The 16,152-nt window shown below is 49.3% G+C and overlaps 1 protein-coding gene across 1 annotated transcript; it reads right to left on the bottom strand.

The window, feature by feature from the left end:
- Window positions 1-13,567: 13,567 nt before the first annotated feature.
- Window positions 13,568-15,156, bottom strand: CCER1 (coiled-coil glutamate rich protein 1). The gene has a single exon (XM_029078667.1). The coding sequence runs from the start codon at window positions 15,060-15,062 to the stop codon at window positions 13,704-13,706; it is 1,359 nt and encodes a 452-aa protein (XP_028934500.1). The 5' UTR covers window positions 15,063-15,156; the 3' UTR covers window positions 13,568-13,703.
- Between the last annotated feature and the right edge of the window lie 996 nt (window positions 15,157-16,152).

Consider the following 16,152-nt stretch of genomic DNA (forward strand, 5'->3'; position numbering starts at 1 on the left):
TGTACTCCGGCACTTAGAACAGTGCCTAGAACATAATAAGTACTTAAGAAATACCACAAAAAATCAGTAATTAGAGGTAATTGGAGAGCTCAAAGAAGAGGTCTGGAGAGAAAGGGGTGAAAGCATTTGTTCCTTCCATCGTAGTTATTTGGCGTTTACTGTGTGCAGAGCACTTCGATTTCTTTGTATTCTCCCCGCACTCAGTACAGTCCCTGGCATATAATAAATGCTTAACAAATACCATCATTATTATCATTAATATTACGAAGCGCTTGGAGCAGGGAAGCAGCGTGGCTCAGTGGAAAGAGCCTGGGCTTGGGAGTCAGAGGTCATGGGTTTGAATCTCGGCTCTGCCACTTGTCAGCTGTGTGACTGTGGGCAAGTCACTTCACTTCTCTGTAAAATGAGGATGAAGACTGTGAGCCTCACGTGGGACAACCTGATTACCCTCTATCTCCCCCAGCGCTTAGAACAGTGCTCTGCACATAGTGAGTGCTTAACAAATACCAACATTATTATTATTATTAAAAGTACAGGACACCGATTAACAGCCCGTTCCCTGCCCACAACAAGCTTACAGTCCAGAGGGGATCATAGAGGATCAAAAGAAGGGAGATGGAGGAGAGTCAGGAGAGGCTGTGGGGGCGCACAACACCTTGACCGACGCATTTATCAAGCACCCGATCTTTCTTCTGAAAGAGCATCGCGTTCTATTGAGATACATGCTGGTTGTCGTGATTGCGATTTTCGTTAAGCGCTAACTACGTACCGAGTACTCTACTAAGCGCTGGAGTAGATATAAGATAATCAAGTCCCACATGGGGCTCACGGTCTTAGTAGGGTGAGAACAGGTATTGAATCCCCATCTTGCAGAGGTAGGAACTGAGGCAGAGAAGAGTTTAAATTCATTCATTCAAGAGTATTTATTGAGCGCTTACTATTTGCAGAGCCCTGTACTAAGCGCTTGGAATCTACAATTCGGCAACAGATAGAGACCATCCCTGCGCAATGACGGGCTCACAGTCTAATCGGTGGAGACGGACGGACAAAAACAAGACAGCGTAATCACGATAAATAGAATCGAGGGGATGGACACCTCATGAACAAAATAAATAGGGTAATAAAAATCTATACAAAAGAGCACAGTGCTGAGGGGAGGGGCAGGGAGAGGGGGAGGAGCAGAGGGAAAGTTGACTTGCCCAACGGCCAACAGTAGGCGAGTGGGATTCTCAGGCCCGTGCTCTTTGGACTAGGCCATGCCGATGTTATAGCATTCTCTTTCATTTTTTTGCCTACATTTGTATAGCACCCTGGTGATTATTAAATCAAAGAAACTCATCCCTGACATCAACGTAGCTTGAAACACTCAGAATGGATCAAAGATAGACCGTTGCAAAGTATGAGGCTCACAAGATCATGATGGTGACTCTTAAGACGTATTTTGTTAATTTAAATATAGTCAATTTAGCAATAATTATCCATTTCATGTCGATTTTTATAGCTGGCTTTATTAAAGTTCTTTGTTCCTAGGACTGTATGCAATGTTTTCAGTTCTCTATCATTAATGAGAGATAAATTACGATGGCTGTATTATTGGGTGAGATTCATTGGTGTTAGGAATTAGAAAAATGTGAATTAACGAAGATTGATTACGGTATCGAGCACGATTACCCTAAACGATAATCAATCTTTAATGAAATGTCATTTTCATGAAATTCTGAGACCTTAATTAAAAAAAAAAACTTACACTTGTTCCTTAATCCTCTATGAAGATTATGTTGGTGTTACAATTTTGAAATATATTTCCATTGTACAGCTAGAGGTGATTTTAAAAGCAAATACACTGAACAACCACAGCACTCGAAGAAATTTAGCTCTGATAGTTAATCTAAAAAATTGCAATAGAAAATCTGACATTGTTTCCAAGGTTTCATTAACTGATGAAAATATTTTCCCTCAATTATATTAACTCAGAAAGGTTACCTCTTCAGAATTTTGTCCTCCATTTTGTACCAATTTCGGTTAGTTGTACCCAGTTGCACCCAGTTGTGCAGCGATTATTGGCAAATTACTCCCCAGTGATGGAATTATTACCTAAAAATAACCAGATTATTGTCTCCACTCGAGGGCAGGGGTCATGTCTGCCTACTCTGTTGTACCGTCCGAAGCACTCAGTACAGTGGTCGCCATTCATTAAGTGCATAATAAATAGCATTTATTAAATGCCGAACTCCTTCCGGAACAGAATTTCCTCACAATTTCCCAAGTGTTTGATGATATCCAGTTTCAAAAGGAAGAAAGGACAACTCTTCATGAGACGAATCATGATTCTGACAACTGAACATTTAACTTTCCCCTGGAGAGATTGGAAATGTATTTCATTTTGCCTCGTTTTATTAAGAAAAATCTCAGAGTATAAATTGTGAGGTTTTTCATTGTTTTCTATGTTTAATTTTCGGGTGTCTTGTTCAAGGTCACAGAGTTAGTACCAGAGGTGGAATAGAACTGTACGTTCCTGATTGTGATTCTGGGCTTAATTAAGTGGGTCATGCTGACTTCTTGTTGTGTCATGTAGAGTATCGATGCGGAAAATGACATACACAAATAAACAAAAAGAAGCTGTGAAAGAATGAGTGAATGCCTGAAATAATATTTTCTGCCGGTGATTTTTCTCACTTCTGAAAATTTTCATGATTATCCTGAGATTCCCACGAATATCTGCAACAAGTTACAAATATTCATGAATATTCTGAATAAATACAATCTTAGGCGAGCATCTTAATAGCTGGAAATTGTACCCAGTCATCAATATCTCAATCAAGTTGCACCGGAGCCTGGAGGCAGGGGGTGAGTTTGATCGTTGATGATGATGGTATTTGTTAAGCGCTTACTGTGTGCCAAGCACTGTTCTAAGCGCTGGGCTAGATACAAGAAAATCAGGTTGTCCCCCATGGGGCTCCCATTCCTAATCCCCATTTTAAAGATGAGGTAATTTAGGCACAGAGAAGTCAAGTGACTTGCCCAAAGTCACACAGCTGATAAGTGGTGGAGTCGGGATTAGAACCCACGACCTCTGACTCCCAGGCCCACGCTCTTTCCACTGAGCCACGCTGCTTTTCAGTGGTTGCCCACTCTAGGCAGGGGTTGTCTCTAGTGCCGAATTGTATTCCAAGGGCTTAGTACAGTGCTCTGCACGTAGTAAGCGCTCAATAAACATGATTGAATGAATGAATGCGGGGAGAGGTCAAAAACATGCAGAACAAGCAGATGTGAGGATGAGCTAGGAAGGAGGAAGTGGGAGCCCTTCCCGGGAAAATTTGCAGAAGCAGAACAAGAGATGAAGTTCGAAAAGCAGTGTAGCTTAGTAGATAGAGCACAGGCATGGGTTCTAATTCTGGCTCTGACAAATGTCTGCTGTGTGGCCTCGGGTGCGTCATATCACTTGTCTGCGCCTCAGTTCTCTCACCTGCAAAATGGGGATTACTACTGTGCCCCAGATGATTTCGTTGTATCTACCCCTGCGTTTAGTACAGCGCCTGACGCATAGTAAGTGCTTAACTATGAGCTCGTCTGGGGCAGGGAACGGGTCTGTTTATTGTTGTGATAATAGTAATAATAATAATGGTGGTATTTGTTAAGCGCCTACTATGTGCCAAGCGCTGTTCTAAGCGCTGGGGGGATACAAGGTGATCAGGATGTCCCAGGTGGGGCTCACAGTCTTCATCCCCATTTTCCAGATGAGGTAACTGAGGCCCAGAGAAGTTCCGTGACTTGCCCAAAGCCACACAGCTGACAAGCGGCGGGGCCGGGATTAGAACCCATGACCACTGACTCCCAAGCCCGAGTTCTTTCCACTGTAGTGTACTATTCCAAGCGTTTAGTACAGTGCTTTGCACGTGGTAAGCGCTCGATAAATACAATTGAATGGATGAATGAACTAATACCCTTTAAGAAAAGGAAGAGGAAGTAGTTCGGTATGTGTGCCTAAAAGACGGCAGCCGTTATTTTGAAATGAAGTCATCTCCATGATCATCACAGACAACATCAGCAGCATTTGTTTAGTAAGTGCTTAACAAATACCACTTCTAGGCTGGAACTCCCTCCCCCTTGCTATCCGACAGACATCACTCTCGTCACCTTCCAAGCTTTATTAAAATCCCGTCTTCTCCAAGAGGCCTTCCCTAACTAAGCCCTCGTTCCCCCCGCTCCCTCTCCCTTTTCTGTCACCCTTGCCCTTAGATTTGTATCCTTTAGTCACCCCAGTTTCAGTTCTGCAGCATTTACATACATATCCGCAATTTATTTTAATGCCTGCCTCCCTCTCTAGACTCTAAGCTCCTTGAGGAAAGGGAACGTAACTTCCAAGCCCCACGGCGTTTACATACGTATCCACAATTTATTTTAAAGTCTGTCTCCCCCTCTAGACTCTAAGCTCCTTGAGGAAAGGGAATGTAACTTCCAAGCTCGGCGGTGTTTACATACATATCCGCAATTTATTTTAAAGTCTGTCTCCCCCTCTAGACTCTAAGCTCCTTGAGGAAAGGGAATGTAACTTCCAAGCTCGGCGGTGTTTACATACATATCCGCAATTTATTTTAAAGTCTGTCTCCCCCTCTAGACTCTAAGATCCTTGAGGAGAGGGAATGTAACTTCCAAGCTCGGTGGTGTTTACATACATATCCGCAATTTACTTTAAAGTCTGTCTCCCCCTCTAGACTCTAAGCTCCTTGAGGAGAGGGAACTAACTTCCAAGCTTGGTGGCGTTTACATACATATCCACAATTTATTTTAAAGTCTGTCTCCCCCTCTAGACTCTAAGCTCCTTGAGGAGAGGGAACGTAACTTCCAAGCTCTGCAGCGTTTACCTACATATCCAACAATTTATTTTAATGCCTGCCTCCTCCCTAGACTCTAAGCTCCTGGAGGAAAGGGAATGTAACTTCCGGCGTTTACATAGATATCCACAATTTATTTTAATGCCTGCCTCCCCCTCTACATTCTAAGCTCCTTGAGGAAAGGGAACGTAACTTCCAACTCCTTTAGTGTCGTCTCCCAAATGCTTACTACGGTGCTGCGCACATAGGAAGCGCTCAATAAGTATGATCGATCGATCGCTAGATCGACTGGCCACAGTTATCACTACTCCGTATCGCTATGAAGGAAGTGATGTTCCAAATTCTGGAGAGCAAACAGTCGAAATGTTAAACAATAGAGTGGGGAAGACGGGATGTCATATACAATGATCATCATCATCATTATCAATCAATCAATCTGTCATTTTTTTAAAAGTGAGAAGAGGCGAAGCAGCAAAGCCTAGTGGAAAGAGCGTTGACCAGGGAGGACCTGCGTTCTAATCCCAGTTCTGCCACTGGGCTGCTGTGTGACCTTGGGCAAGTCACTTAACTTCTCCGTGCCTCAATTACTTCATCTGTAAAATGGGGGTTAAGACTGTGAGCCCCACGTGGGACATGGACTGTATCCATCCTCATCATCTACCCCAGCTCTCAGACCAGGACTCGGCCCATCGGAAGCGCTTAACAAATACCGTGGTTGTTATTATCGTCGAGTGCGTACTGTGTGCGGAGCACTACACCGACCGCTTGGGAAGTTCAGTGCACGAGTTGGTCGACGTGATCTATCCCCATAAGGAGCTGAGCGTCTCCAGGGAGAGAAGAGCCTTAATATAGAATATGGATAGGGGAAATGGCCGAGTGTAAGAATATTAATGTGAGTATTGCGGGTCTGGTGTTAATATCGAAATATTTAAGGGGTAGATTAGTGCACAGCTGATGCAGAGGGGCGCGTGGTTAGGGGAAATAAAGGACTTAGAGAAGTCCTCATGGAGGAGATGTGATTTTCTGAGGGTTTTGAAGGTGGGAAAAGTGGTGGACTGTCCCTTAAAGGGGGAGAGAGTTCCGAGACTGAGGTATTTGTTAAATGCCTCCTGTTGCCAAGGCAAGTATTCAGTGGGATACTAGTTGTCGGGAGAAAAAGCAGTGTGTGCTTTCTCCGTGGATCCAGCCTGGTTGGCCTCAGAGACCGGTGTTACCACAGCAGCACGACTTTCTTTAATGCTGGTTCTGCAAAGATGTCTTCTAGGAAGCCCGAGTCCCTGGAGAAAAATCACTGGACAACAGGATTGAAAAGTTAAAATCGGACCTCTCTCTGGTCTCCCTCTTGATATTTATCTTTTTCCTTATTTTTTCCTACCACATGATAACCGAAACCTGCTCAAGAGCCTATCCCGCTGCCCTTTCACTCACGCTAACTCAGCACAGCATTGTTGACGGAGCTTTTAAATCTGTCTGTCGATCACCCTGATGCCGTTAGAACCCACTAGAGGGAAATCCCGCACTCTCTGCTCTCTAACTCTGCTTTTACGGAATTCTATGAAATTAGAATCCTAATCATTCTGTGGACCTAAGAAAAGAAGGATATTGAAAGAGGCCCATCTCAGTGATCTAGTGAATTTTCTAAATATAAGCTTGGACCATCAACATGATACTTCACATATCAAAAAGAGAAAGACATCTTGACTTGCCTCCAAGATCTAAGCAGTAAAATAGTGTTATAAACTCCTCTTTTATGGTATTGGTGAAACATTCGCTATGTGCCAGGTACTGTTCTAAGTGCTGGAGTAGAGACAAGCTAATCGGCTTGGACCCAGTCCATTTCCCAAGCGGGGCTCGCAATCTTAATCCCCATTTTTACAGATGAGGGAACTGAGGCACGGAGAAGTTAAGTGATTTGCCCAAGGTCACACAGCAGACAAGTGGCAGAATCGCCATTAGAACCCAGGTCCTTCTGACTTCTGGGCCCAAGCCCTATCCGGTAGGCCACGCTACTTCTCCTTGAGGGCAGGTACTGTATCTACGAACTCTATAGTAATAATAATGTCGGTATTTGTTAAGCGCTTACTATGTGCAGAGCTCTGTTCTAAGCGCTGGGAGAGATACAGGGTTATCAGGTCGTCCCACGTGAGGCTCACAGTTAATCCCCATTTTACAGATGAGGTAACTGAGGCCCAGAGAAGTGAAGTGACTTGCCCACAGTCGCACAGCTGACAAGTGGCAGAGCCGGGAGTCGAACCCATGCCCTCTGACTCCGAAGCCCAGGCACTTTCCACTGAGCCACGCTGCTTCCCTATAGTACTCTCCTAATCACTTAGAACAGTGCTCCGTACACGGTAAGCACTCGGTAAATACCCCTGATTGATCATAGACTATATCCCTGAGAGGCAAAGACCGTTTTCTTCCCACTTGACCCCTCCCTTTTGCTTCCAACCTCTGAGACCTTCCTTCCACTTCTGCTTCCCTAGTCGCCCACATCCCGCCAGGTTCGAATCTAGGTCTCATCACCTACATCACTTCTTCGACTACTTTTCTCACTTTTTACCGATTCTCGAGGAGCTCATCCAACCACATGCTCTCAGCTACCGCCTCTGGAGGTATGACTCCCACCTCTACTTCAATTGTCCCAAATTCTCCCTGCAGACCTTGCACGCTTGCTTTTATTTTTGCATTTAGGATATCTCAGCACGAATGTCCCGTCAGGCCTTAAATTCGATGTGGCTGAAAGCGGTCTTTCTCCTCATTTTCCCTAATAATAACAACCACGGTATTTGTTAAGCGCTTCCGATGGGCCGAGTCCTGGTCTGAGAGCTGGGGTAGATGATGAGGATGGATACAGTCCATGTCCCACGTGGGGCTCACAGTCTTAACCCCCATTTTACAGATGAAGTAATTGAGGCACGGAGAAGTTAAGTGACTTGCCCAAGGTCACACAGCAGCCCAGTGGCAGAACTGGGATTAGAACGCAGGTCCTCCCTGATCAACAGTTAATAATCATAATGACGGTATTTGTTAAGCACTTACTGTGTGTCAAGCACCGTTCTAAGTGCTGGGGTAGATACAGGCTAATCGGGTCGGACACAGTCCCCGTCACTCATGGGGTTCGCGGTCTCAACACACATTTATTCATTCATTCGGTCGTATTTGTTGAGCGCTCACTGTGGGCCCAGCACTGTACTAAATGCTTGGAAAGTACAATTCGGCAACAGAGACGATCCCCGTCCAGCAGTGGGCTCGTAGAGATGTCCTGAAGGCGAGAGAAAATGTGAGACTGCAGAGAGGAGAGGTCAGGGCTGGAGTTGTAGATTTGAGAGTCACTGAGGCACAGGCGACCCTTGAAGCCGCGAGAGCAGATTAACTCCCCAAGGGAGTGGGTGTAGACGGAGAACAGAGGACCCGGAACCGAGGACTTAGTACGTAAACACTCAATAAATACGATCGGAGGAACCAAGCACTGAAGGACCCCCCAGAGTTAAGGGGGCGGGGGGCACTCGTCAAGTTAAGAGGTGGGATGCTGGGAAAGAAACCTGAGAAGAAGGAGCCGGGGAGACAGGAGGAGACCCCGGAGAGGACAGTGACGGTGAAGCCAAGGTCAGATCATGTTTCCAGGAGAAGGGGGAGGTGGCCCACCGTGTCAGTGACAGCTGAGAGATCCAGGAGAATTCGGATGGAGTAGATGACATTAGATTTGACAAGGCAGATGTCGTTGATGGCTTGGGAAAGAGCAATCTCAGCGGAGCAGAGAAAGTGGGATCTAGAAGGGAATTAATAACGTTGGTATTTGTTAAGCGCTTACTATGTGCAGAGCACTGTTCTAAGCGCTGGGGGAGATACATGGTAATCAGGTCGTCCCACGTGAGGCTCACAGTTAATCCCCGTTTTACAGATGAGGTAACTGAGGCCCAGAGAAGTGAAGTGACTTGCCCACAGTCACACGGCTGACAAGTGGCAGAGCCGGGAGTCGAACCCGTGACCTCTGACTCCGAAGCCCAGGCTCTTTCCACCGAGCCACGCGCAGCGGGAATAAAGAACCAGTTCAAGGAGTTTGGACAGGAATGACGGAAGGGAGGTGAGGCGATCCACTCCTTCGAGCCCACAGCTCTGGAATCAGGCCATCATTATAAGTTGGTCAGGGAAGTGCAAAATGGAGAATCCTATTGATTTTTGAGAGCTCTGCAATTGACCACTAAAATAAATGTCACCGAAGAGGTAAATTTACATCGATAAATGTGACCCCTTAGCATTTTTCTAAAATTTCTCTTTTAGGAGGATGAATTCTATCCGATAATCTAACGGGATCTAATTTTTACCGGAATCTGGGGATAGATTATGAAGGCAAGATGTGATCCGAAACTAATGGCTAGCATTCTTGTTCTGTGAGAAGCATTAGAAAGCTCTTATGAGGAAACGGAACCATATGAAAGGTCAGGAATGTAAATGACGGAGGGAGTACTTAACGGGGTTTATGAATCTCTTCTTGGAAAAGACCTCCATCTAGGGGAAACGGCCTGTAATTCAGTGCTGCGCAGCTTGCACTCGACCGAAAAAGCATTCTATCGCTTGAAGTGAATATATAATCACTATTATATAATAACTATAATATTTATAAATATAACATTTATTATATAACAATAAAACGGTAGTATTCATTCAGCCAAATACTATGCGCCGTATTATTTTTCTCAGGTGCCGTCGAGCCGTTTCCGACTCATAGCGACTCTACGGATATACTTTCTTCAGGATGGCCTGTCTTCTGCCATAATCCGTAACCTTCCTAACGATTCTTCCGTCATCGTTGTTACGGTCTCTGTCCGTGCAGCGGCCGGTCTGCCTCTTCCAGGTTTTCCCAAGACTTTTCCACATAATTAGTCCTCCTGCCTGTGTGTCCAAAATATGCTAATCTAATTCGAGCCATTTGGCCTTCCAAAGACCACGCTGGCTTAATTTGCTCCAAAATCCATTTGTTGGTTTCTCGGGCAGTCCACGGTATTAGTAAAAGTCTTCTCCAACGCCACATTTCAAAACACACACTGTACTGAACGCCGGGGTAGATACGAAATCCAGCTGAGACACAGTCCCTGACCCACAGGGAATCACGAGTGTTTATTCATTTATTTACTGAGTTGAGAAGTAGGGAAAGATCGTCTCAGTGCCCATCTGCCATCACTGGGAATCGCAGGATGGCGGAAAGGAAGCAGAGATGCTGGGATTCCTGGTGGCCGGTCAACCGGGGGTTGGGTTCGGACCGTTGCCGATGCGGATGCGATCGTCGTCTCTCTGGATCCATTTAGGTACGAAGAGCTGGAAACACCTGGAATAAATTTCGCTAACTCACACCGGAGGGTTTTGCATCTCTGTGAATAGGCGACCTGAAATCTCCCAAGCCAAGTTTGGAACGACTGGACTCGCTAATGCGACCGATTTGCTATTGGTTGATTTCTTTTTGTTTACGATCTTAATTCGATTCCTGTTTCATTTGAAAAACAAATGCTTTTAGGTGAAGTAGGGACTTGATTGGGATATGTTTCTTTTGTGATGGCTTTTATTTTGGATCTGTAACTTAGTGGCTCTTCAGTGAGTTTTTGCTCCGCTATTGCAATCGAGGTCTCTCTGGCTTAAAGGAAAGAATTTGTCTTGAGAAGACAGGTCCCTCGGGGTCATCAGTGCAGGCAGGAGGAAGGGAAGCTTCACCAACCCTTGGAAAAAGGGTTGTTAAAAAGTTAAATGCTCTTTCCCTGTGTCCGCCTGGCTCCTCCTGAGACAATAATCAATTTCATTGGTCAGCATAGAGCAAGCAGCGTGGCTCAGTGGAAAGAGCCCGGGCTTGGGAGTCAGAGGTCATGGGTTCGAATCCCTGATCTTCCACTTGTCAGCTGTGTGACTGTGGGCAAGTCACTTAACCTCTCTGGGCCTCAGTTACCGCATCTGTAAAATGGGGATGGAGATTGTGAGCCTCACAGGGGACAACCTGATTACCCTGTATCTCCCCCAGCGCATAAAACAGTGCTCTGCACATAGTAAGCGCTTAACAAATACCCACATCATCATTATTATTAAATCTAATGGCATAAAAAGATGTATTATTAATGGGCAACCCATAGACTCTTTCTGATCGGCGACCCGGCGGCTCCTAAGCATTCCGCAACACAATCGTATGTAGACTAGACTTTCCTCTTAGTTGTAAGCTCCTTGTGGGCAGGGAGAGTGTCTACCGACTCTGTTGAACTGCACTTTCCCCAGCATTTAGTTGGGTGCTCTGCACACAGTAAGCGCTCAATAAATACCACTGACTGAATGACCACAGCGCTGGGGCTAAGTCGTATTAAGCTTTATCATTCCGATTATTGTAGAGCACAATCGGAAGAACCGACACTAGTTGAGGATCAGGATCAGGTTAGTACTAGAAACTTGAGGGGGTAAAATGCGATAGCTTTGCAGATATTTGAGGGCCCAGAAGAAGTAATTTGACCTGAATTAGTTGAGACAGGCCTTAGATCTACCTGAAAACAGACTGCATGACGGAGGATTTGGTTAACCATATTTTTATTCTAAGGTTTTATTCCAAGATTCTTATTTTATTTTTATTCCAAGATTTCAACATCGATCACTCCATTTTGAATGTCCCTCTTTCCGCTGGGTCTGTCTTGATTTCTGGCGGTTCCGGCCGTGCGGATCGATACCGGAGGCAGGATGCGTTTTCTACAGTACCCGTAGGCTGTGATTTTAACCAAATGGCCTATCCGTTTCCCCCTTTTTCGAAAGAATTACTCTTGCTTTCTGCTGATATTAGGTTACTATGACAACCCGCTAAATATTCTGATCTCCTCGGAACTAAAGCCCTACATTATGTAAACGAGAAGTATATTTAGTTTGATTCCCGCAAGAAATCTTGCCTGGGAACCCTGGAAATGAAGAAGGCAAACCAAATTTTGTGGTGCTGAGCTGTCACGTGCTGGATATTCACTTCTGACTGGGCCTTCGAGATGAACAGTATTGATCTGTGATGATGTGGTGAATTTTTTAGGGATTTAACTGAGTGTCTCTGCATCCGCTAGGTCATCATCTCACCAACTCTTCCGTAATTTTGGAAAAATAACATACTCTGGGCAAAAAACTACCAAAACGGTTCTCTACGGCAAGTCTGGATTTGCCTTAAAAAGTGAAAAACCCACTGCCGGTATGCTGGCCTTTCAAGCTTATCACAAAAAGTCATCTCTGCACAAAAATTCACAATGGTTACATTGACACAACTATGGCTCCTAATACCACTTGACCAACATGCATCCAAGTTATGAAAGGCTTATGTTCCGTAGTTAAAGGGCAAGCAGCGTGGCTCAGTGGAAACAGCCCGGGCTTGGGAGGCGCAGATCATGGGTTCGAATCCCGGATCTGCCACTTGTCAGCTGTGTGACTGTGGGCAAGTCACTTCACTTCTCTGGGCCTCAGTTCCCTCATCTGTAAAATGGGGATGATGACTGTGAGCCTCACGTGGGACAACCTGATGACCCTGTATCTACCCCAGCACTAAGAACGGTGCTCTGCACATAGTAAGCGCTTAACAAGTACCAAAATTATTATTATCAAGCACCTCACAAATTTAGGTAGAATACAGCTGAGGATAATTAGAGGGCAGGATAATTTCTTTTATTGATTCGACTGCACAGTTTTTTTAATTTTAGACCTATGAACTGACTTGAGTACCAGACGGCGTTACTTAATATTAATAGTAAGAGGAAAAATGTCGCATAAAAACACAGAGTACTGTCCCTATGCCCATCCTCAAGGACCTAATAGGGGATGTTAAAAGCCTGCTCATCAACTGGGGTACTCTTAGGTGATTTCCGCAAGTAAGAATGTTTGGAGAGGGAGCGACGTAATGCATGGATGTCGAGCAATGTTTACTCCCGCTTTCCCACTCTTTCCCTCTACTTCACTCTAACAGAAACACTCTCTCGGTGCTTACTTAAAATGGGAGGATCGACGTTATCGTGGTCCAGTCGAGAGGAGGCAACATCTGGAAATCTACTAGAGGAGTTTGTTCCCTCCAAGCCGCTTTTTGGACACCTGAAATTTATGCTTAGTGAGTCCCGCTCTACAGGAGCGCATGGAAGTTGAGCGGTGGATGTGCATCTGCAACCTACGCTTGGAAGGATTCAGACTAGCTGCCGACGTCTAGATGTAACGATTGAACTTGCACAATTATTTATTCAGATGTATCGATAGTTCTTCCTGGCATATTCACTCTTACTACTGGATGCATCTTCTTCCTACTGCTTCCATAATTTCTACCTAATTGTGTACGGTTCCCAATTTCTCATAGGCAGGACACCTATTTGCTTGTTGTATCTTTCCAGGGGCTTAGGATAGTGTTTGGCGCTCAGTAGGTTCCCTGTAAAATCTTGCTGGGGCCCGGGGGGGGATAATCATTTTTCCTTTTTGCGGGGTATTGAACTCACGGAGATTATCTTACATTAGACAGTCTTCTGCTGACTTTTACTACCCTTAGATGTTTTTATGCATCTTCCCCAGGGGGTTATAAGCTCCTTGAGGGCCCAGAACCGACACGTTAGGGTTATTGAACTTTCCCAAGCGTGTGGCGTGGCGACTACCGCTCAGAAGGCACTAAAACGTGCCCTTCATTGTCATATTTGTTTCTTCTGCGCGCCTGCCATAGAGGGGCGGGCCCCTTCCCACATAAATGACACTCAACCGCACCATCGTTTTCATAATTTTACCCTGCCCGGGATGGAGAGTACTAGGTATATCATTTATTCACAGCACTCCGATTCTTTTTTTTTTTACACTTTCTTCAAAGCAGAGAAATCCATTCCAGCAGATCTTCTCCGCCGTCTTTCAGACGGCGACTCTCCCGGCGCCCACGCACCGTCTGCGGTAGAATTGGGGCGACGGGGGTCCGAGGGCGCAGATCTCCTCCCTCCAGGCCTTCTTCTCCGTGGCCGCGCGAGGGCTCCGGGGCAACCTGTGGTCCTCTTCTCCACGCCGCTGCCGTCCCCTCCCTCGCTGACCGTCCTCTTCTCTTTCCACGTCGGCGCCCTGCCGCGCCTCGGCCTCCTCGGCCCAGTCCCCGTCGTCGCCTCCGCCGGCTTCCCTCTTCACCGCCTCCTTTCCCTCCTCTCCTTCCACGTCCTCCTCCTCCTCCTCGTCGTCCTCGACCTCGTCGTCCTCCACCTCGTCGTCCTCCACCTCGTCGTCCTCCACCTCGTCGTCCTCGTCGTCCTCTCCGTCCCCGCTCTCCTCCTCGTCCCCCGGGTCGCCCCCGGCGTGCTGCTGCTGCTGCGACCGCTGCCGGTCGTCACCCGCGGGGACGGTTACCATCTTCTCCGCCGGGGCGGGGCTGGCGGCGAGGCGGCGGGGAGTTCCGGGGAAGGCCGGCAGGGCGGCGCTCTCCGTCGCCGGGCCGCCGCGGGGATACGGCTCGAGGCCGGCAGGGGGCGTGCGAGGCCGGGGAGTTCCGGGGAAGGCCGGCAGGGCGGCGCTCTCCCGCGCCGGGCCGCCGGCGCACTGCAGGTAGGGCTCGAGGCCGGCAGGGGGCGTGCGAGGCCGGGGAGTTCCGGGGAAGGCCGGCAGGGCGGCGCTCTCCGTCACCAGGCCAGCAGGGTGGGGATACGGCTCGAGGCCGGCAGGGGGCGTGCGAGGCCCCGCGGGCCGGGGAGTTCCGGGGAAGGCCGGCAGGGCGGCGCTGTCCCGCGGCGGGTCGCCGTGCAGATAGGCCTCGAGGCCGGCAGGGGGCGTGCGGGGCCGCCGGCGCTGCAGCCGCTCCCGTCTGCGCATGTCCTCGTAGACCTGATTCATGATGAACTGGGTGGTGTTGCGCGGAGCGCTGAGGCCCGGGGCCCGCCGCCGGACCCCGCCGCCCCCCGCCCAGCGCCACTTCCTCCTCCTCCTCTTGGGCAGCCCCCCGCCGCCCAGCTTCTCGGCCCCGCAGGGGCAGCGGCAGGGGCAGGACGGGCCCGGCCCGCCCAGCCACACCACCTCCACCCGCACGGGGCCGGCCCAGGGCCCGCAAGGTCCCCAGTGGGGGCAGCCGGGGCGGCCCCACGTCGACGGGCAGCCCCCGGGGGCGGGCGCGGCGGGGCAGGGCCGGGGCCGTCGCCGGCCGCGGCCGTGGCAGGCTCCGGGCGGGGGGCCGGCGGCGGGGGAAGACCACCCCGCGCCCGAGGGCCGGGGCTCCTCGTCCCCGGAGAGACTCATGACGGGAGGCCCAACCGCGGGGTCCGCCCCGCTCGCCCGCCGCCGCCCGACTGAGGAGAAGGCGGCCCCGCGGCCGTTTCCAGCGCCCGCGCGCCGCCGCGTGCCGTTGCCAGGGGCTCCGGCCAATCAGAGGCCGGAGCTGCCCCTCGCGCCCCGCGCTCGCGCCCCCTCGGCTCAGCCGTTTCAAGGCGCCCCTCCCTCCCCCCCTCCCCTCTCCCCCCCCCACGGGGCGTCCTGAGGGACGTTTGTGACGCGTCGGGGTGGGACAGCAGGGCGCGGAGCCCGGGCGGGGGAGGCCCGGGTCCTGGGTTCCAATCCCGCCCCGGCCTCACGTCATCCCTCTCTGGGCCTCAGGGACCTACCTCCTCTGTCAAATGGGCTGGAAGAGTGTGAGCCCCTCAAGGAGGGACCACCCCATCACAAGCAGGGTGGCTCCGTGGAAAGAGGCTGGAGAGGCCCAGGTCGTGGGTTCGAATCCCGCCCCGGCCTCACTTCACCTCTCTCTGGGCATCAGTGGCCTCATCTGTCCAATGGGCAGAAAGACTGTGAGCCCCTCACGGTGGGACCCCCCCCTTCACAAGCTGTCTGGCTCAGTGGAAAGAGGCTGGGGAGGCCGAGGTCGTGGGTTCCAAACCCGCCTTTGCCTCACTTCACCTCTCTCTGGGCCTCAGTTGCCTCATCTGTCAAATAGGCAGGAAGACTGTGAGCCCCCACGTGGCACTACCCCATCACAAGCAGCATGGCTTAGGGGAGAGAACACGGGCTGGGGAGGCCGAAGTCGTGGGTTCCAATCCCACCCCTGCCTCAGTTCACCTCTGTCTGGGCCTCAGGGACCTCATCTGTCAAATGGGCAGGAAGACTGTGAGCCCCCACGTGGGACCCCCCCCCCCCATCACAAGCAGGGTGGCTCAGTGGAAAGAGGCTGGGGAGGCCCAGGTCGTGGGTTTGAATCCCGCCCCCTGCCTCACTTCACCTCTCTCTGGGCATCAGTGGCCTCATCTGTCAAATGGGCAGAAAGACTGTGAGCCCCTCACGGTGGGACCACCCCATCACCGGCACGGTGGCTCAGTGGAAAGAGGCTGGAGAGGCC

This window comes from Ornithorhynchus anatinus, chromosome 14 (genome assembly GCF_004115215.2).
Source record: "Ornithorhynchus anatinus isolate Pmale09 chromosome 14, mOrnAna1.pri.v4, whole genome shotgun sequence".
Lineage (NCBI taxonomy): Eukaryota > Metazoa > Chordata > Mammalia > Monotremata > Ornithorhynchidae > Ornithorhynchus > Ornithorhynchus anatinus.

Coding starts and splice junctions, on each gene's coding strand:
- CCER1 (XM_029078667.1), bottom strand. CDS start 15,062: ATGAGTCTCTCCGGGGACGAGGAGCCCCGGCCCTCGGGCGCGGGGTGG.